Source organism: Balaenoptera acutorostrata, chromosome 3 (assembly GCF_949987535.1).
Source record: "Balaenoptera acutorostrata chromosome 3, mBalAcu1.1, whole genome shotgun sequence".
Classification (NCBI taxonomy): domain Eukaryota; kingdom Metazoa; phylum Chordata; class Mammalia; order Artiodactyla; family Balaenopteridae; genus Balaenoptera; species Balaenoptera acutorostrata.
This window is the reverse complement of record NC_080066.1, coordinates 3,343,089-3,365,946: the sequence shown is the minus strand read 5'-3', so window position 1 is coordinate 3,365,946 and position 22,858 is coordinate 3,343,089. Positions and strand designations below refer to the sequence as shown.

At 39.6% G+C, this 22,858-nt stretch overlaps 1 protein-coding gene across 4 annotated transcripts in view; it reads right to left on the bottom strand.

The window, feature by feature from the left end:
- Window positions 1–22,858, bottom strand: part of ZEB1 (zinc finger E-box binding homeobox 1) — a 213,111-nt gene that overhangs the window by 17,106 nt on the left and 173,147 nt on the right. For all 4 annotated transcript variants that reach the window (XM_057541985.1, XM_057541987.1, XM_057541986.1 and 1 more), the window contains 2 exons: window positions 5,333–5,535; window positions 2,017–2,122 (listed from right to left, as the gene is read on the bottom strand). In XM_057541985.1, coding sequence (XP_057397968.1) covers window positions 2,017–2,122; window positions 5,333–5,535 — 309 coding nt within the window. The remainder of the gene's footprint in view (window positions 1–2,016; window positions 2,123–5,332; window positions 5,536–22,858) is intronic.

Genomic DNA, 22,858 nt, shown 5'->3' with positions numbered 1-22,858 from the left:
TGTGTTCTATGATGTGGTCTAAATTTGAAGTAGCAGCATACTGTTAGCTTAACAAAGCTCTTCACCATCGAAACTCCTAAAGTTTTTCTGTAGGTACTACAGATACTAGCTCCCTACTTGATTGAGGTTGATTTCTGAATATCAATGTAGGATTCTGTGATTATTAACTTCTTGTTTGGTGTGATCTGTGCATCCCAACTGTGACTGCAATAGGACCATATGACATTCATTTTGTATGTGAATCTTTCTTACTTTATTACCCCAATTTTAATATTTAAAAAACTCCCTTGAATTAGCTATATCTCTACCAACAACTTCAAATCATTTCTGATAAGACAGGAGATTATTAAAAATATATTATTGATGTAACACCTATTTTTCTTAAACTGTTTCAAAAATAAGTTTGCAGAGGAAGGGATGCTTCTGAACTCATTCTACAAGGCCAGCATCAGCCTGATACCAAAACCAGACAAAGACACTTTATAAAAATTTACAAACTCATAGAAAAAGAGATCAGACCTGTGATTACCAGAGGCGGGGCGGGGGGGAGGGGGAATTGGATGAAGGTGGTCAAAAGGTACAAACTTCCAGTTATAAGATAAATAAGTACTAGGAATGCAATGTATAACATGGTAAGTATAATTAACACTGCTGCATGTTATATGTGAAAGTTGAGAGTAAATCCTAAGAGATCTCATCACAAGGAAAATATTTTTTTCTATAATTTTGCGTCTGTATGAGATGGATGTTCACTAAACTTACTGTGATGATAATCATTTCATGATGTAAGTCAGATCACGCTGTACACCTTAAACTTATACAGTGCTATATGTCAATTATATCTCAATAAAGCCGGAAGAATAAAGGACAGTGGTATAAGAGGAAAAAAGATCCATTTAATATATATATTAATATATGTTAATTAATATTAATATATATGTATAAAATTGATGAAAACTGTTCAATGGCACAGGAGCTGAGAAACAGCATCCTGTTTGCAGGCTCTAAAAGACAATCTTTACTTTCCAGACACATTAATGTGTAAAAAAATTTAAAAATGTATTTGTATGAATCTTGGTTTGAGCATTTTTGAGTGGTAACTTTAACATTATTTAGCCCCCAACAACCAATTCAGCACAACTTCTAGAAATGCAGTTCCAAACTAAAATACAGATATCACCAACCAGCCCTCACAAAGCCACCCAACTGTACTCTTTTTGCAGGATATTTGTAAAATCTTCACAAAATAAGCATGTGCAGACACATAATTTCCCACTCATTAGCTAACAGCTGTTTTTCATTAAAATTATTTATTTAAGTCTTAAGTAACATATCAGAATTAATCAGGAGACGAACAGAGTTCAGCATGCAAATGTGGGATACTTTCTAGGTTTTGATAGCTTTTGTGGAAACAAGTTTCTAAAACAGACATAACATTTTTACCATATAGTAATGTTCATTTTGTACGTAAAGCTGCAGACAATGAATAGTGTAGAAGAGAAGGGTGAGATGAGGGCAGAGCACATTTTCCTCTAAGTCCCCCTTCATGCCTCAGCCCACGCCCCGCTGTGCTGCCCTCTCCTGCTGACTCCCCAGCACCCATGCCACTTCCTGCCTCGAGTTCCAATTTCTACTTCTCTCATGTAAAGAAGAGTGTCTTCATCTCCTCCTTTCCTTGTGCACACGGTACCCCTATACCCTTTATCATTCCCTTGTTAAGAGGAGGCGATGAAATTAACATTCACCAGAAAGCTGAAGTGTTTTCAGGTTTTATGTCTGGTTAACGCATGCTATATTCTGATGAGGAAATTTGGAGTATGTCCTATTGACTTGCTATATACTTCAAAAATTAAGATTCCAGTAAAATACCATTTACAAGCAGAAGATTTCTCCAGATTAGTCTTTATCCTAAAAGAAAAGCAGCGTTTCTAATCATGTGTGTAGATCGCATGTGATATTAATTTATTATCGTAATTGCTATGATATTCACCATAGACAAAGAAAACAAATATTTACCACTGTGGATTCTTAAGTGCTCTTTTAGATGGTGTTTGTATTTGAAAGCTTTTCCACATTCAGTGCACTTGAATTTACGATTACCCCCAGACTGCGTCACATGTCTCTGTAAGAAAGAATTGGTGTTTTATTTATTAAAGCAAAAAGGCTTTAGACATAAAGAACATCCAATCTGCTAAAAGTAATGTTTTGGTGATTCTTTTGTTTCTTAAAGGCCTCACATTTTAACAGTCACAAAAATCTAACACTTGGAATATTACCAAAAAGGAGGTTGGTCATCATGGCAACAGAATTTTGACATAAAGGAAAATTTCCACTTCCTAAAGTATCAGAATCACTTTATGAAGCAACAAATAATGCATACACCGTCTCGCCCGCACTCTGATTCACAGATAAAGGAACTGCAGTCGAGAACATGCAGTTGTCTGTCTCCAGCACAATTACTGCACAGAAGAACAAGGTCTCCTGAACAGAAGAAAGGCTGGGCTTTTTCAGCACTTCAGCCTGTGTCTAGTCAGTTTGCTATTTCCACAATGTACCTTCATCTGATGGTTTAAAAAGTACTTCCAAACATGGGTTGTTACAGCTTTCTGCCTGGTTTATCCAATCCCCACTTTTATATGCTTCAAGTATATTCTGTACCCTTTATTAATCTTACAGAAGCACTGCTGGAATTGAATTATTCAACCAATTCTGCTCATAGATTTCTAGAGGATTCCTCTCCACCCCTGAACCCAGATTCTGATACTACAGACGCCAGGTTCATAGCCCTGAGCTTCCAGGCTGCTTCTTCACCAACCGCCTCCAAGGAGCCTGTGCCCCAGTCGTCCAGTGAGTCCCAGTCTTCTGCACATGTCCTGCTCTTCACCTCCTTGCTCTGATTTATCCCTTACTTCTTGCCTATGTTTCCCCTGAATTATGACAGTTAAGATTCTACCCATCTGTCAAAGGCTCAAGTTCTGCTTGCTCCATGCTCTCCCTCACTGGAATCTCCCTTGTTCTGTCCAGGAAGGACAGAGAAATGAGCACGTACCGTGTCAGGCTCTACTTCACCCAAACCCCTGGCTTTGAAACCGAACATACGGTGACAACTCCCAAATTTCTCTCGCTAGACGTCTCCCCTCCCCTCAATGCCAGGCTCTCACAGCCAGCTGCTTCCTCGACGTTCCCCACTGGGAAGCAACAGGCAGCTGTCAACAGGCCTACGATGACCTCTTCATTTCTCTCCTGGAAGTCGGCTCCTCCTCTCGTGTCTCTTACCTTTGTGAATAACCCCCTCATTTATTTGATCATCACTTAAGCCCTGAACTTTGGAGGAATCCCTGATCCCTCTCTTTCCCTTAGACCCTTGTTCAATCCCTCAGCAAGCCATCGTGCACCCACGGTCCCTAACGATGTCACGTCTGCCACACCGACCACCTCTGGCCTACATCACAGCCACAGCCTCTAAGTGGCCGCCCTGCTTCCTCCTTGTCTCTCTCAGTCTACTTTCCACCCAAGAGCCCGTGCTGCCTTGAAACTATAAAGACAAAATGCAGTATCTTTCAGTGGCTTCCCTATCACACTTATTCTCAGAGGGTCTCACTACCCTGTAAAAAAAAAAAAAAAAATAGCAGCTTCCACCACTTTCTATCCTCTTACTCTTGCCTTATCTTCATTCTACCTGCTTTTATATCTTACATTTCTATCACCTACTAATACACGCCTTCTACTGTCAGGGACTTTGCTCATCTTTTTCACTATTGTGCCTTTAACACCTACAACAGGCCTGATACAGAATCGAAACTGAGATACTTGTTGAATGAATAAATTAATAAGACATGGAAATGCATATCTTTAGGTCACAGCATGATTTTCAAAGGCCAGCAAGGCAGATGGTCTGCTCTTTGGTTTCCTGCCTCCTAACCTAAATTGTTCCCAATTCTGTTACCCTCACATTATTACATTTATCACAGCTCCTTTCGGACGGTGGTCTGACTACATACTTCACATATAAAACCAATACCTTTGCACCCATCAGACAAATCCTCACAGAAAGTGGCCTTCACGGTCATCAGAGATCTTACCATTTTATAGCAGCATCTCCTGCTTTCCCCACCCGTTCCATCTGTCCTCTGAAGGTCCCTTCCTTTGACAAGGGCCCTCAGGGTAGAGGATGTGGGGCAGCAGTGGCAGGATGGGGCTGCTCCCCAAACGTCACCTGGCAGGCCCTTTCCCCAGGGCTTGTCTATAGTGTGGTCATGTCGGGACACCAGGGTGGCAAGAGCGCGTGTCTGTATTGTCCCTGACAGGACTCGTGCGGGGCAGATGTGAACAGATGGGCTTTGTCTTCCGTGTGTCAGTTTTCTCCCCTCCTGGCACTTGCTCCACCCCAAGTGCCCTGCGTGGACTGAACCACTAACCCACCTAAGGAGAAGCTTGGTCCTTGCTCCCTGCCTGCCACCCTCCCACACCCCTTATCTTAGTCTGTGAGTGTTGTCCCCAGAGTCCTGAGAAGACAGGCTGACCCTTCTCATCATTCTGTTGCAGTTTTCTGGTTTGGGGTAACTTGTCCTCTGGGGGATCTGTGACTTAGGCGCACACAGAGCAGACTCTCATGCACTCAGGTAGACAGATGTTCACATCCTTGGATATAAGAAACTGGACATAGCCTCAACATACCCTGTGCAGCTGAATATTTACTTGATTTTTAAATCTAGAATTAAGTAGCTAAATTTCACTACTTGTAGTTGATAGTTATCAGGGTCTTATAAAAGGACAACTGGCAAAAACTTCTTTAACTTTAATCTGTACTTAAGTACAGAGCCAACAATTTAAATGTAACTTACACTTATAGGATAGTCTTGGTTTATGCTTCTAGAAATTGAGGCAAAGTGAAACAGAAGTAGAATAAACCATATGAAAATTGAATCTTCAGATTAAAAATGATTTAGAGTCTAAACTTTAGATTTTTAGAGGCAGTGTATGTAATCAGTTATTTTCCCTACACTGAACATTCCAGTAGTATGTATTTTGATATCCTAAACGTAAGAGAAATATTTGTTATGGTATAAGCAAAACAATTAAATTGAGATGAAAGGGACCTACCTGTAAAAGAAAAAAAACTTAGTTACCTCTAAAATAGTGTTCATATGTGCTTTTAAACTCAGAAATGACCAGATAATCCAAATGAATCATCCCTTTCCTTTTCATAAGGCTGTAGACCAGACACTGTCCAGTACATCCCCTAAATTTTTCAGTATATTAAAACCCTCGCCTTCTGTGGAGGGGTGAGTTCTCAGTGTGGAAAGTTCGTGAATGCAGTCATTCCACTTACTTGATCTCTTCCTGATTTATGGGAGGTCATGTGACGTTCGAGCTGGGTTCTGTATGCAAAGGTGTAACTGCACAGGGAGCAACTGAAGTTATCTTCATTCTTTTCGTGGCGATATTTAATATGTTCTTTCAGAGAGGTAAAGCGTTTATATCCTCTGTCACAATACGGGCAGGTGAGTAACTGGGAAAATGCATCTGGTGTTCCTGTAAAAGAAGGATCGTATATTTTAAATTTAAAACGTTAAAAAAATATTACCAGGACAGACCTTCAAGATGGCGGAGGAGTGAGACATGGAGATTACCTTCCTCCCCACAAATACATCAGAAATACATCTACATGTGCAACAACTCCTACAGAACACCTACTGAACGCTGGCAGAAGGCCTCAGACTTCCCAAAAGGCAAGAAACTCCCCACGTACCTGGGTAGGGCAAAAGAAAAAAGAAAAAACAGAGACAAAAGAATAGGGACAGGATCTGCACCAGTGGGAGGGAGCTGTGAAGGAGGAAAGGTTTCCACACACTAGGAAACCCCTTCGCGGGCAGAGACTGCGGGTGGCGGAGGGGGGAAGCTTCGGAGCCACGGAGGAGAGCACAGCCACAGGGGTGCAGAGGGCAAAGCGGAGAGATTCCCTCACGGAGGAGCGGCCGACCAGCACTCACCAGCCCGAGAGGCTCGTCTGCTCCCCCGCCGGGGCGGGCGGGGCTGGGAGCTGAGGCTCGGGCTGTGGTCGGATCCCAGGGAGAGGACTGGGGTTGGCGGCGTGAACACAGCCTGAAGGGGCCAGTGTGCCACAGCTAGCCAGGAGGGAGTCCGGGAAAAGGTCTAGAGCTGCCGAAGAGGCAAGAGACTTTTCTTGCCTCTTAGTTTCGTGGTGCGCAAGGAGAGGGGATTCAGAGCGCTGCCTAAACGAGCTCCAGAGACGGGCGCGAGCCGCGGCTATCAGCGCGGACCCCAGAGATGGGCATGAGATGCTAAGGCTGCTGCTGCCGCCACCAAGAAGCCTGTGTGCGAGCACAGGTCACTCTCCACACTGCCCCTCCCAGGAGCCTGTGCAGCCCGCCACGGCCAGGCTCCCGTGATCCAGGGACAACTTCCCTGGGAGAACACACAGCGCGCCTCAGGCTGGTGCAAGGTCACACCGGCCTCTGCCACCGCAGGCTCGCCCCGCATCTGTACCCCTCCCTCCCCCCGGCCTGAGTGAGCCAGAGCCCCCAAAGCAGCTGCTCCTTTAACCTCGTCCTGTCTGATCGAAGAACAGACGCCCTCAGGCGACCTACACGCAGAGGCGGGTCCAAATCCAAAGCTGAACCCCCAGAGCTGTGCGAACAAAGAAGAGAAAGGGAAATTCCTCCCAGCAGCCTCCGGAGCAGTGGATCAAATCTCCACAATCATCTTTATGTACCCTGCATCTGTGGAATACCTGAATAGACAACGAATCATCGCAAAATTGAGGAGGTGGACTTTGGGAGCAACTGTAGACTTGGGTCTGGTTTTATGTTTATCTTAGTTTAGTATTTATTATCACTGGTAGATTTTTTATTGATTTGGTTGCTCTCTTCCTTTTTTTAAAAAATATATTTCCTTTTTCTCTTTTTGTGAGTGTGTATGTGTATGCTTCTTTGTGTGATTTTGTCTGTATAGCTTTGCTTCTACCATTTGTCCTATGGTTCTGTCTGTCCAGTATAGTTTTGAGTGCTTGTTATAATTGGGGGATTTGTTTTTTGGTTTGGTTGCTCTCTTCTTTCTTTCTTTCCCCTTTTTTAAAATTACTTTTTAATTTTTAATAATTAAAAAAATTTTATTTTAATAACTTTTTCTTTCTTTCTCTTTTTCTCCCTTTTCTTCTGAGCCGTGTGGCTGACAGGGTCTTGGTGCTCTGGCCGGGTGTCAGGCCTGTGCCTCTAAGGTGGGAGAGCCGAGTTCAGGACACTGGTCCACCAGAGACCTCCCGGCTCCACGTAATATCAAACAGCGAAAGCTCTCCCAGAGATCTCCATCTCAACGCTAAGACTCAGCTCCACTCAACGACCAGCAAGCTCCAGTGCTGGACACCCCTATGCCAAACAACTAGCAAGACAGGAACACAACCCCACCCATTAGCAGAGAGGCTGCCTAAAATCATAATAAGGTGACAGACACCCCAAAACACACCACTGGACATGGTCCTGCCGACCAGTAATACAAGATCCAGCCTCATCCACCAGAACACAGGCACCAGTCCCCTCCACCAGGAAGCCTACACAACCCACTGAATCAACCTTACCCACTGGGGGCAGACACTGAAAACAACGGGAACTGCGAACCTGCAGCCTGCAAAAAGGAGACCCCCAAAACAGCAAGTTAAGCAAAATGAGAAGAGCAGATAAAGGAGCAAGGTAACAACCCACCAGACCAAACAAGTGAAAAGGAAATAGGCAGTCTACCTGAAAAAGAATTCAGAGTAATGATAGTAATGATCCAAAATCTTGGAAATAAAATGGAGGAAATACAAGAAACGTTTAACAAGGACCTAGAAGAACTAAAGAGCAAGCAGACAATGATGAACAACACAATCAATGAAATTAAAAATTCTCTAGAAGGAATCAATAGCAGAATAACTGAGGCAGAAGAACAGATAAGTGACCTGGAAGATAAAATAGTGGAAATAACTACCACAGAGCAGAATAAAGAAAAAAGAATGAAAAGAATTAAGGACAGTCTCAGAGACCTCTGGGACAACATTAAACACACCAACATTCGAATTATAGGGGTCCCAGAAGAAGAAGAGAAAAAGAAGGGGACGGAGAAAATATTTGAAGAGATTACAGTTGAAAACTTCTCTAATATGGGAGAGGAAATAGTCAACCAAGTCCAGGAAGTGCAGAGAGTCCCATACAGGATAAATCCAAGGAGAAACACACCAAGACACATATTAATCAAACTATCAAAGATTAAATACAAAGAAAATATGTTAAAAGCAGCAAGGGAAGAACAACAAATAACATACAAGGGAATCCCCATAAGCTTAACAGCTGATCTTTCAGCAGAAACTCTGCAAGCCAGAAGGGGCTGGCAGGACATATTTAAAGTGATGAAAGAGAAAAACCTACAGCCAAGACGACTATACCCAGCAAGGATCTCATTCAGATTCGATGGAGAAATTAAAACCTCCACAGACAAGCAAAAGCTAAGAGAATTCAGCACCACCAAACCAGTTCCACAACAAATGCTAAAGGAACTTCTCTAAGTGAGAAACACAAGAAAACAAAAGGACCTACAAAAACAAACCCAAAACAATTAAGAAAATGGTAATAGGAACATACCTCTCAATAATTATCTTAAACATGAATGGATTAAATGCTCCTACCAAAAGACACAGGCTCACTGAATGGATACAAAAACAAGACCCATACATATGCTGTCTACAAGAGACCCACTTCAGACCTAGGGACACATACAGACTGAAAATGAGGGGATGGAAAAAGATATTCTATGCAAATGGAAATCAAAACAAAGCTGGAGTAGCAATTCTCCTATCAAATAGACACAAGAGACAAAGAAGGACACTACATAATGATCAAGGGATCAATCCAAGAAGAAGATATAACTATCATAAATATTTATGCACCCAACATAGGAGCACCTCAATACATAAGGCAAATGCTAACAACCATAAAGGGGAAATCAACAGTAACAGAATTGTAGTAGGGGAGTTTAACACCCCACTTTCACCGATGGACAGATCACCCAAAATGAAAATAAATAAGGAAACACAAGCTTTAAATGATACATTAAACAAGATGGACTTAATTGATATTTATAGGACATTCCATCCAAAAACAACAGAACACACTTTCTTCTCAAGTGCTCGTGGAACATTCTCCAGTATAGATCATATCTTGGGTCACAAATGAAGCCTCGGTAAGTTTAAGAAAACAGGTCATATCAAGTATCTTCTCCGACCACAACGCTATGAGACTAGAATAAAAAACATGGAGGCTAAACAATACACTACTAAATAACCAAGAGATCACTAAAGAAATCAAAGAGGAAATCAAAAAATACCTAGAAACAATGACAGTGAAAACACAACGACCCAAAACCTATGGGATGCAGCAAAAGCAGTTCTAAGAGGGAAGTTGATAGCAATACAATCCTACCTCAAGAAACATCTCAAATAAACAACCAACAACCTAACCTTACACCTAAAGCAATTAGAGAAAGAAGAACAAAAGCCCAAAGTTAGCAGAAGGAAAGAACTCATAAACATCAGATCAGATATAAATGAAAAAGAGATGAAGGAAACAGTAGCAAAGATCAATAAAATTAAAAGCTGGTTCTTTGAGAAGATACACAAAATTGATACACCATTAGCCAGATTCATCAAGAAAAAAAAGGGAGAAGACTCAAATCAATAGAATTAGAAATGGAATTAGAAATGAAAAAGGAGACAAATGACACTGCTGAAATACAAAGGATCATGAGAGATTACTACAAGCAACTCTATGCCAATAAAATGGACAACCTGGAAGAAATGGACAAATTCTTAGAAAAGCACAACCTTCCCAGACTGAACCAGGAAGAAATAGAAAATATAAACAGACTAATCACAAGCACTGAAATTAAAACTGTGATTAAAAACCTTAAACAAACAAAAGCCCAGGACCAGATGGCTTTACAGGCAAATTCTATCAAACATTTAGAGAAGAGCTAACACACACCTATCCTTGTTAAACTCTTCCAAGGGAGGAACATTCCCAAAACTCATTCTATGAGGCCACCCTCACCCTGATACCAAAACCAGACAAAGATGTCACAAATACAGGCCAACACCACTGATGAACATAGGTGCAAAAATCCTAGCAAACAGAATCCAACAGCACATTAAAAGGATCATACACCATGATCAGTTGGGGTTTTTCCCAGGAATGCAAGGATTCTTCAGTATACGCAAATCAGTCAATGTGATACACCCTATTAACAAACTGAAGGAGAAAAACCATATGATCATCTCAATAGATGCAGAAAAAGCTTTTGACAAAATTCAACACCCATTTATGATAAAAACCCTCCAGAAAGTAGGCATAGAGGGAACTTACTTACCTCAACATAATGAAGGCCATATATGACAAAACCAAAGCCAACATCGTTCTCAATGGTGAAAAACTAAAACCATTTCCTCTAAGATCAGGAACAAGAGAAGGTTGTCCACTCTCACCACTATTATTCAATATAATTTTGGAAGTTTTAGCCACAGCAATCAGAGAAGAAAAAGAAAAGGAATCCAAATCGGAAAAGAAGTAAAGCTGTCACTGTTTGCAGATGACATACTATACATAGAGAGTCCTAAAGATGCTCCCAGAAAACTACTAGAGCTAATCAATGAATTTGGTAAAGTAGCAGGATACAAAATGAATGCACAGAAATCTCTTGCATTCCTATAACACTAATGATGAAAAATCTGAAAGCGAAATTAAGGAAACACTCCCATTTACCATTGCAACAAAAAGAATAAAATACCTAAGAATAAACTTACCTAAGGAGACAAAAAGCCTGTATGCAGAAAACCATAAGACATTGATGAAAGAAATTAAAGATGATACAAACAGATGGAGAGACATAACATGTTCTTGGATTGGAAGAATCAACATAGTGAAAATGACTATACTACCCAAAGCAATCTACAGATTCAATGCAATCCCTGTCAAACTACCAGTGGCATTTTTCACAGAACTTGTATGGAAACACAAAATACCCCGAATATCCAAAACAATCTTGAGAAAGAAAAATGGAGCTGGAGGAATCAGGCTCCTGGACTTCAGACTTATACTACAAAGCTACAGTAATCAAGACAGTATGGTACTGGCACAAAAACAGAAATATAGATCAATGCAAAGAAAGAGCAGAGATTAACCCATGCACATATGGTCCCCTTATTTTTCATAAAAGGAGGCAAGAGTACAATGGAGAAAAGACAGCCTCTTCAATAAGTGGTGCTGGGAAAACTGGACAGCTACATGTGAAAGAATGAAATTAGAACACTTCCTAACACCATACACAAAAATAAACTCAAAATGGATTAAAGAATGTAAGGCCAGACACTATAAAACTTAGAGGAAAACATAGGCAGAACACTGTATGACATAAATCACAGCAAGATCCTTTTTGACCCAGCTCCTGGAGAAGTGGAAATTAAAACAAAAATAAACAAATGGGACCTAATGAAACTTAAAATTTGCACAGCAAAGGAAAACATAAGACGAAAAGACAACCCTCAGAATGGGAGAAAATATTTGTAAATGAAGCAACTGACAAAGGATTAATCTCCAAAATTTACAAGCAGCTCATGCAGCTCAATTTCAAAAAAACAAACAACACAATCCAAAAATGGGCAGAAGACCTAAATAGACATTTCTCCAAAGAAGATATACAGATTGCCAACAAACATATCAAAGGATGCTCAACATCACTAATTATTAGAGAAATGCAAATCAGAACTACAATGAGGTATCACCTCACACCAGTCAGAATGGCCATCATCAAAAAATCTACCAATAATAAATGCTGGAGAGGGTGTGGAGAAAGGGAACCCTCTTGTACTGTTGGTGGGAATGTAAATTGATACAGCCACTATGGAGAACAGTATGGAGGTTCCTTAAAAGACTAAAAATAGAACTACCATGCGACCCAGCAATCCCACTAATGGACATATACCCTGAGAAAACCATAATTCAAAAAGAGTCATGTACCACAATGTTCATTGCAGCACTATTTACAATAACCAGGATATGGAAGCAACCTAAGTGTCCATCGACAGATGAATGGATAAAGAAGATGTGGCACATATATACAATGGAATATTACTCAGCCACAAAAAGAAAGTTATTTGTAATGAGGTGGATGGAACTAGCATCTGTCAAACAGAGTGAAGTAAGTCAGAAAGAGAAAAACAAATACCGTATGCTAACACATATAAGGTTCTGAAGATCGTAGGAGCAGGACAGGAATAAAGACGCAGACATAGAGAAGGGACTTGAGGACACAGGGAGGGGGAAGGGTAAGCTGGGTGGGACAAAGTGAGAGAGTGGCATGGACATATATACACTACCAAATGTAAAATAGATAGCTAGTGGGAAGCAGCCGCATAGCACAGGGAGATCAGCTTGGTGCTTTGGGTCCACCTAGAGGTTTGGGATAGGGAGGGTGGGACGGAGACGCAAGAGGGAGGAGATATGGGGATATATGTATATGTATAGCTGATTCACTTTGTTATACAGCAGAAACTAACACACCATTGTAAAGCAATTATACTCCAATAAAGATGTTATTAAAAAAAAAATTACCAAAGCTACCACCAAGACCCTCTGCTACGTACCAGACATTATGCTTTGTATTTGATCCTGAAAACAACACACTGATCTCCCCCTCTATTTTATAGAGAACGTGAGGCCCAGAAAAGGCTAAATAACTTCCAAATCACACAGCCAGTAAACGATGCAGTCAGAAGTCAAACATGTGCTGTGTGACTTCTTCACTACAACGTATTTCTTCTCCTCGTTTGCGTGGTGGATCAGAGAGAAGTGGCACTCTAGTTACAGTCCTCGGAGAGTAAGCAGCGCACGGACTGTGTTTCTAAGATGCCCTTGCAGGTTAGTGTGGCCCTGTGCCGGAGTTCAGACCAAAAGAGTGTGTACTGTGAGGAGCAGTGGGGGCCAGAGCGGGCCCGGCCCACTGAGACGCCCCTGCATGGCTCTTCATGTTCTTTTTCCTCCTGAAACACACCGACACACTTTCTGTACAGTTTTATCTGGATGACTATTACGATAGCTTTCAGAAAATAAGGGCATTATGGATGAATTGTAGTTTGCGGAGTGAACTAGATATTTTTTATATATGGAACCATCTAAGCCTGCCAATCCTAAAAATGAAATACCACTTTGGCCAATTAATATTTAACTAAGAGTAGATTTCCATATTTGATGTATTTCTTCAAAGAAATAAGTTCCTAAGTGACATCTTATTGTAAATATCATCTTACCTTCATTTTGAATTTCTTAACAGAAAAAGACCACCAAAGAAAATTTCATAACATTCTTCAAATGCTTCATAAACATGTGTCCCCATTACTGAAATTCAAGTCTATGTAAATTAAATGTCTTGCTTAAGGGCAGGGCTGCAAATAATAAGCTGAGCACCTGACTCTATACAGCTAAATACACTGAAATATGTATCAAATATACAAATAAAATCAAATAACCAAGACCCCCATGGTTTATGCTGTTGTTTTTTTTTTTGTTATCAGCTAGCAAGGCACCTGGAACCAGAGTTTTCTCTTGGTGATGACTCTGGCATGACCCCCTTCTTTGGGGGCTAGAGTAGCCACATGAGGACATTTTGGGGGGGAAATCAAGTTATAATATTTTGTCTAGTATCAATTTCCTATTTGTACAGACAAGTGGGAAACCAACATTTGGGACACTCTCCTTGCCAGACTGTCTGTTTATCCTACTGGTCTCAGCGGCTAACGTCAGAGTCCACCGTTACAGGTGTTTGGTCATCAGTACCACAGTCACAGTGTGATTCCATGATTCAAGCTCCTTGTACTCCTGGGTCATAAGCGGTCTGCTTGCATTACATTCTATTTTCTTCTTTACCTTCATGATTAATCCTTCCAATCAGTAAACAAAATACTAATAATTCCGTAAAATGACAAGTTTCTCATACTTAACTAGCAAGTTCTTTTCATAAATCAGTATCTATTGAATGTTCATACTCATGAATCAGTATCTATTGGATGTTCTCACACGTATGAGATATGAATTTATTCTTTTAGGCCAACTGCGTAAAACAATGAAAAAAATCTAAATATTTGACATCATAAGTTATAGAATGAACAGGTTTAAAAGTTAGAATTTTTGTTTCTGTTTTAAAAAATACTGGACTATTATTTTTTAAAAACTCACTTTTTAGCAGTGAAGACTTGTCATGTAAGGGAAAAAATGTTTCTTTTTAGAATTCCTATAATAAACTTATGGTAGCAATTCAGTACTACTAAAAAATCCAACCTATATCTGACCATTTTTTGAACCATAATTTCTTTATGTATCTGTGACCATGAATATACTTATTTAAAAAACATTTTAAATTTCTGTATCTTAAACTTCCTTTAGTAGGCAGACTGATATAAAACCTGTGAAAAATTTCCTTGATGTGTTCCCCACGGAACCAGAATTTGTGATAAATCCATCTGTTGGAGTAAAGTTTTCCTGTTTACAACTTATGATATGCAGGACGGTATGTTTAATCTATTAAAACACTAAAAACCTAAGTGCTTCTGAAGATAATCACTTTTTCTATGTAAACAGATGTTGCTGGTGTGACAGAAAATCTACTGTGAAATAACTGTATTAGCAGTTAAATTACATTATATACCTAAAAGTAATGAATTCCTGAATTAAAAACATATTGAATAATAATTAGACAAAGAAAACAAAAAATGTTTTACTAATTCAGAACAGTTAAGGCCTCAATTTTTATGGGATTTTACTGCATTGATTTGTAACAATGGACTTTACAAAACCTTATTTGATCTATGCAATGGAATGTTTCTTTAGTTTTCATTATTTTCTTTCACTGATACTTTCTGAAATCCTCTTTGTTACATAAAAATTTTACATAGTTATACACATCTGCATTTAAAATGTTCTATTTCCCTTTCATATTTATTGTAAGCTACTGCTTTTTCAGGTGAAATGTTAACACATTTACTTTAAGAGAAAAAAATACCAAGAAACAAAAGTAGAAAACTAAGGCCCTACAGGATTATAATGCCAATAACTACGGACTCTGCAAATATGCAAACAGATCAACAGAACGCATATCATTAAGCTGAAATGCAGTGTCCCCAGGGGTAATTACTTACAGTTTTCAGAAACGTGTCCTTTTGCCACACTGCAGGAAACAATTCCTAGAGCACCCTACTTCTTTTTCCTTTGTCACCAAGTTAGTTGCAGAAATCCTATCTATTCTGGAGTGAAACTTCTCTTTCTGCTCTTTTGCATAGCTGATTCCTGATTTAAGGAAGGTACAGTTGACTCTTCACAATGGAATCTGTTTTGTTTTCTGTACCATCCTTCTCGATTTCCTTCAAAAATTTAAAAGTTGATTGATACAACACCATTTACACTAGCACCAAAAATACTTAGGCACAAATCTAACAAATTATGTATAAGATTTATTTGAGGAAAAGTACAAAAGTCTGATGAATAAAATCAAAGAACTAAATAAATGGAGAGATATTCCACGGTCATAGATACTCAATATTGACTCAATATTGTCAAGATGTCACTTCTCCCCAACTAGATCTACAGAGTCAGTGTAATCCCAATCAAGTTATTTTATGGAAAATGACAGACATTCTAAATTTATACGGAGAGGCAAGAGACCCAGAAGAGGCAACATAACATTGAAGGTGAAGAATAACGTTGGGAGACCAACACTATCTGACTTCAAGGCTTACTATATAGCTATAATAATCAAGAAAGTGTGGTGTTGGCGAGAGAACAGACAAATGGGTCAGTGGAACAGAACAGACAGCCCAAACAGCAAAGGCAACTGGACATCCACATACAAAAAAAAAAAAAAAATGTAAACACAGACCTTACACCCTTTACAAAACTCAAAATGAATCACAGACGACAACAGAAGAAAACCTATGTGACCTTGGGTATGGTAATGCCAGTTTAGATACCAAAGGCATGAGCCATGAAAGAGATACTTGATAAGCTGGACTTCATTAAATGAAAAAGTTCTGTTCCATGAAAGACAATAACGAGAACTAGAAGAGAATTAGAAGATAAGCCATGGACTGGGAAAACTATTTGCAAACGACACATCTGAAAAAGGACTAGTATACAAAATATACAAAGAATTCTTAAAACTCACTGCTAAGAAATCAAATAATTTAATTTAAAAAATGGGCCAAATCATAGCCCCCTTCCTCCTCCAACTTCATGACGGAGAATCAGGAAATCACCACTGGAACTACTGAGTTCAAGAATACATACCTGAGATTAAAGTAAACCTGGAGGACAAGGTGGTGGAGTAGAAGGACCTGAGCTCACCGCCTCTCACAAAGACACCAAAATCACAACTAACTGCTGAACAACCATCAACAAAAAAGGTCTGGAACCTACCAAAAAAGATAATTCTACTTCCAAAGACAAAGCCACAACGAGATGGTAGAAGGGGCACATTCGCGATACAATCAAATCCCATACTAATTATTTTCTAGTTTGACCCACAAACTAGAAAATAATTATATCACAGAGGTTCTCTCACAAGAGTGAGAGTTCTGAGCCCCATGTCAGGCTCCCCAGTCTGGAGGTCTTGCACTGGGGTAGGAGAAGCCCCCAGAGCATTTGGCTTTGAAGGCCAGTGGGGCTTGACTGCAGGAACTCCACAGGACTGGGGGAAACAGAAGCACCACTCTTGGAGGGCACAAATAAGGTTCCGTGTGAGCTGGGACATGAGCAGTGACTTCATAGGACCCTGGGCAAGACCTACCTGCTGGTCATGGAGGGGTCTGCTGGGGAGGTGAGGGGTGGCTGTGGCTCACTGTGGGGACAAGGACACTGGTGGCAGAGGTACTGGGGGGTACTCATTGGCATGAGCTGTCCTGGAGGCCGCCATTTTGACACCAAGACCTGGCCCCACCCAACAGCCCTTAGGTTCCAGTGCTGGTACGCCTCAGGCCAAACAACCCGCAGGGCGGGAACACAGCCCCACCCATCAGCAGACAGGCTGCCTAAAGTCATCCTGAGCCACAGCCACCTCTAAACACACCCTCTTGACACGGCCCTGCCCACCAGAGGGACAAGACCCAGCTCCCCCCACCACTGGGCAGGCACCAGTCCCTCCCACCAGGAAGCCTGCACAAGCCCCATGACCGGCCTCACCCATCAGGGGGCAGACACCAGAACCAAGAGGAACTACAATCCTGCAGTCTGTGGGACCTCAAACACAGAAAGTGAGACAACATGAGATGGCAGAGGAATACATTCCAGACGAAGGAACAATATAAAACCCCAAAACAACAATTACATGAAGTGATAGACAATCTACCTGAAAACAAATTCACAGTAATGATAGTAAAGATGATCCAAGATCTCGGAAAAAGAATGGAGGCGCAGACCAAGAAGATACAAGAAACGTTTAACAAAGAGCTAGAAGATTTAAAAAACAAACAGAGTTGAACAATACAATAACTGAAATGAAAAATACACCAGACAGAATCAATAGCAGAATAAATGATGCAGAAGGATGGATAAGTGAGCTGAAGACAGAATGGTGGAAATCACTGCTGCAGAACAGAATAAAGAAAAAAGAATGAAAAGAAATGAAGACAGCCTAAGAGACCTCTGGGACAACATTAAACGCACCAACATTTGCATTATATATAGGGGTCCTAGAAGGAGAAGAGAGAGACAAAGGGCCTGAGAAAGTATTTGAAGAGATAACAGCTGAAAACTTCCTTAACATGGGAAAGGAAACAGTCACCTAAGTCCAGGAAGTGCAGAGAGTCCCATAAAGGATAAAGCCAAGGAGAAATATGCTGAGACATATTAATCAACTTGACAAAAATGAATGATAAAGAGAAAATGTCAAAAGCAACAAGGGAAAAGCAACCAATAACATACAAGGGAATCCCCATAAGGTTATCAGCTGGTATTTCTGCAGAAACTCTGCAGGCCAGAAGGGAGTGGCAGGATATATTTAAGTGGTGAAAGGGAAAACCTACCACCAAGAACACTCAGCAAGGCTCTCGTTCAGATTCGACAGAGAAATCAAAAGCTTTACAGACCAGGAGAAGCTAAGAGAATTCAGCACCACCAAACCAGCTCCACAGCAACTGCTACAGGAACTGCTCCAGGCAGGAGAGAAGAGCCCATGAGAGAAAACAAGGGAATCATGAATGTGAAAGCTGACTGGTCAAGGCAAACGTACAGTAAAGGTAGGAAATCATCCACTCACAAACATGCTATCAAAACCAGCAAGCATGAGAAGAGGAGAGTGCAATGCAGGATATTGGAAATGCATTTGAAATTAAGAGACCAGCAACTTAAAACAATCTTGTATATACATATATAGACTGCTGTATCAGAACCTCATGGTAACTGCAAACCAAGAATCTACTTATAGATACACACACAGAAAAGAAAAAGGAATCCAAACACAACACTAAACATAGTCATCAAATCACAAGAGGACAAAAGAGGAAGGGAAGAAAAAAGACCTACAAAAATAACCCACCCAACAAACAGCTCATGCAGCTCAATATCAAAAAACAACTCAATCAAAAAATGGGTGGAAGATCTAAATAGACATTTCTCCAAAGAAGACATAAAGATGGCTAAAAAGCACATGAAAAGATGCTCAACATCACCAATTATTAGAGAAATGCAAATCAAAACTACAATGAGGTATCACCTCACACTAGTCAGAATGGCTGTCATCAAAAAATCTGCAAACAATAAATGCCCAAATCTACAAAAACAACCATCCCCCAAATTAACAAAACAGCAATAAGAACATACATATCAGTAATTACCTTAAATGTAAATGGATTAAAATGCTCCAACCAAAAGACTGGCTGAACGGATACAAAGACAAGACCCATATATATGCTGTCTACAAAAGACACACTTCAGACCTAGGGACACATACAGACTGAAATTGAGGGAATGGAAAAAGGTATTCCATGCAAATGGAAATCAAAAGAAAGCTGGAGTAGCAGTACTCATATCAGACCAAATAGACTTTAAAATGATGACTGTTACAAAAGACAAAGAAGGACACTACATAATGATCAAGGGATCAATCCAAGAAGAAGATATAACAATTGTAAATATTTATGCACCCAACATAGGAGCACCTCAATATATAAGGCAAATGCTAACAGCCATAAAAGGAGAAATCAACAGTAACACAATAATAATGGAGGACTTTAACATCCCACTTACATCAATGGACAGATCATCGAGACAGAAAATCTATAAAGGAAACACAGGCCTTAAATGACACATTAGGTCAGATGGACTTGATTGATATTCATATAGCATTCTGTCCAAAAGCGGCAGAATACACATTCTTTTCAAGTGCACATGGAACATTCTCCAGGATAGATCACATTCTGGGCCATAAAGCAACCCTTGATAAATTTAAGAAAACTGAAATCTTATCAAGCATATTTTCTGACCACAATGCTAGGAGATTAGAAATCAACAACAACAAAAAAATAACCTGAAAAAAACACAAACGTGGAGGCTAAACAATACGCTACTAAACAACCAATGAGTCACTAAAGAAAGCAAAGAGAAAATAAAAAAATACCTAGAGACAAATGACAGTCAAAACATGATGATCCAAAACCTAAGGGGTGCAGCAAAAGCAGTTCTAAAGAGGGAAGTTTATAGCAATATAGTCTCATCTCAGGAAACAAGAAAAATCCCAAATAAACAACCTAACCTTACACCTAAAGCAACTAGAGAAATAAGAACAAACAAAACCCAAAGTTAGCAGGAGGAAAGAAATCATAAAGATCAGAGCAGAAATAAATGAAATAGAGATGAAGAAAACATTAGAAAAGATCAATGAAACTAAAAGCTGGCTCTTTGAAAAGATAAACAAAATAGATAAACCTTTAGACAGACTCATCGAGAAAAAAAGGGAGAGGGCTCAAATCAATAAAATCAGAAATGAAAAAGGATAAGTTACAATGGATACCACAGAAATACAGAGGATCTTAAGAGACTACTTACAAGCAACTGTATGCCAATAAAATGGACAACCTAGAAGAAATGGACAAATTCTTAGAAAGGTACAACCTCCCCAAAATGAACAAGGAAGAAACTGAAAATATGAACAATAATCACAAGCACTGAAACTGAAATTGTGATTAAAAAATTCCCAATAAACAAAAGTCCAGGACCAGATAGCTTCACAGGGGAATTCTATCAAACATTTAGAGAAGAGTTAACACCTATCCTTCTGAAACTATTTCAAAAAATTGAAGACGAAGGAACACTCCAAAATTCATTCTATGAGGTCACCATCACTGTGATACCAAAACCAGACAAAGATACCACAAGAAAAGAAAATTACAGGCCAATCTCATAGATGAACACAGATGCAAAAATCCTCAACAGAATACTGGCAAACAGAATCCAACAATACATTAAAAGGATCATGCACCATGATCATGTGGGATTTATCCCAGGGATGCAAGGATTTTTCAGTACCCACAATCATTCAGTGTGATACACCACATTAACAAATTGAAGAAAAAAAACCATATGATCATCTCAACAGAAAAATCTTTTGACAAAATTTCAACACCCATTTAAGATAAAAACTCTCCAGAAAGTGGGCATAGACGGAATATACCTCAACATAATAAAGGCCATATATGACAAACCCACAGCTAACATTATACTCAGTGGTGAAAAGCTGAAAGCATTTCCTCTAAGATCAGGAACAAGACAAGGACGTCCACTCTCGCCACTTCTATTCAATATAGTTTTGGAAGTCTTAACCATAGCAATCAGAGAAGAAAAAAAATAGCAGGAATCCAAGTTGGAAAGGAAGAAGTAAAACTGTCACTGTTTGCAGATGACATGATACTATACATAGAAAATCCTAAAGATGCTACCAGAAAACTACTGGAGCTCGTCAATGGATTCAGTAAAGTTGCAGGACACAAAATTAATACAGAGAAATCTGTTGCATTCCTATACACTAACAGCAAAAGATCAGAAAAAGAAATTAAGGAAACAATACCATTTATCACAAAAGAATACCATGCATCAAAAAAGAATAAAATACCTAGGAATAAACCTACCTGAGGAGGCAAAAGACCTGTACTCTGAAAACTATAAGATGCTGATGAAAGAAATCGAAGATGACACAAACAGATGGAAAGATATACCATATTCTTGGATTGGAAGAATCAATATTGTCAAAATGACTATACTACCCAAGGCAATCTACAGATTCAATGCAATCCCGATCAAATAACTCATGGCGTTTTCTGCAGATCTAGAACAAATACCTTAAAATCTGTATGGAAACACAAAAGACCCTGAATAGCCAAAGCAATCTTGGGAAAGAAAAACAGAGCTGCTGGAGGAATCAGGCTGACTGACTTCAGACTATAATATAAAGCTACAGTCATCAAAACAGTATGGTACTGGCACAAAGACAGAAATACAGATCAATGGAACAGGATAGAAAGCCCAGAAATAAACCCACACACCTGTGGTCAATTAATCTATGACAAAGGAGGCAAGAATATACAATGGAGAAAAGACAGTCTCTTTAATAAATGGTGCTTGGAAAAGTGGAGAGCTACGTGTAAAAGCATGAAATTAGAACATTCTCTAACAGCATACACAAAAATAAACTCGAAATTGATTAAAAACCTAAATGTAAGACTGGATACTATAAATCTCTTAGAGAAAAACATAGGCAGAACACTGTTTGACATAAATTGCAGTAATACCTTTTTGGATCCACCTCCTAGAGTAATGAAAATAAAAACAAAAATAAACAAATGGGACCTAATTAAACTTAAAAGCTTTTGCACAGCAAAGGAAACCATAAACAAAATGAAGACAGCCCACAGAATGGGAGAAAATATTTGCAAATGAAGCGAATGACAAGGGTTTAATCTCCAGAACATACAAACAGCTCATGCAGCTCGATATCGAAAAGACAACCCAATCAAAAAAATGGGCAGTAGGTCTAAATATACATTTCTCCAAAGAAGACACACAGATGGCCAAAAAGCACATGAAAAGATGCTCCGCATCACTAATTATTAGAGAAATGAGAATCAAAACTACAGTGAGGTATCACCGGTCAGAATGGCCATCATCAAAAAATCTACAAACAGTAAATGCTGGAGAGGATGTGGAGAAAAGGGAACCCTCTTGCACTGTTGTTGGGAATGTAAACTGATACAGCCACTATGGAGAACAGTATGGAGGTCCCTTAAAAAACTAAAAATAGAGCTACCATATGATTCAGCGATCCATCACCTGGGCATATATCCATAGAAAATCATACTTCAAAAAGGTACATGCACCCCAATGTTCACTGCAGCACTATTTACAATAGCCAGGACATGGAAGCAACCTAAGTGTCCATCGACAGAGGAATGGATAAAGATGATGTGGTGTATATATATAGGTATATATACGCAATGGAATATTACTCAGCCATAAAAAAGAATGCAATAATGCCATGTGTGGCAACATGGATGGATCTAGAGATTATCATACTAAGTAAGTTAGAGAAAGATAAATATCAAAGGATATCATTTATATGTGGAATCTAAAAAACAGTACAAATGAACTTATTTACAAAACAGAAACAGACTCACAGACTTTGAAAACAAACTTACGGTTACCAAAGGGGAAAGGCGGGGGCAGGATAAATGAGGAGATTGGGATTCACATGTGCACACGACTGTATATAAAATAGACAA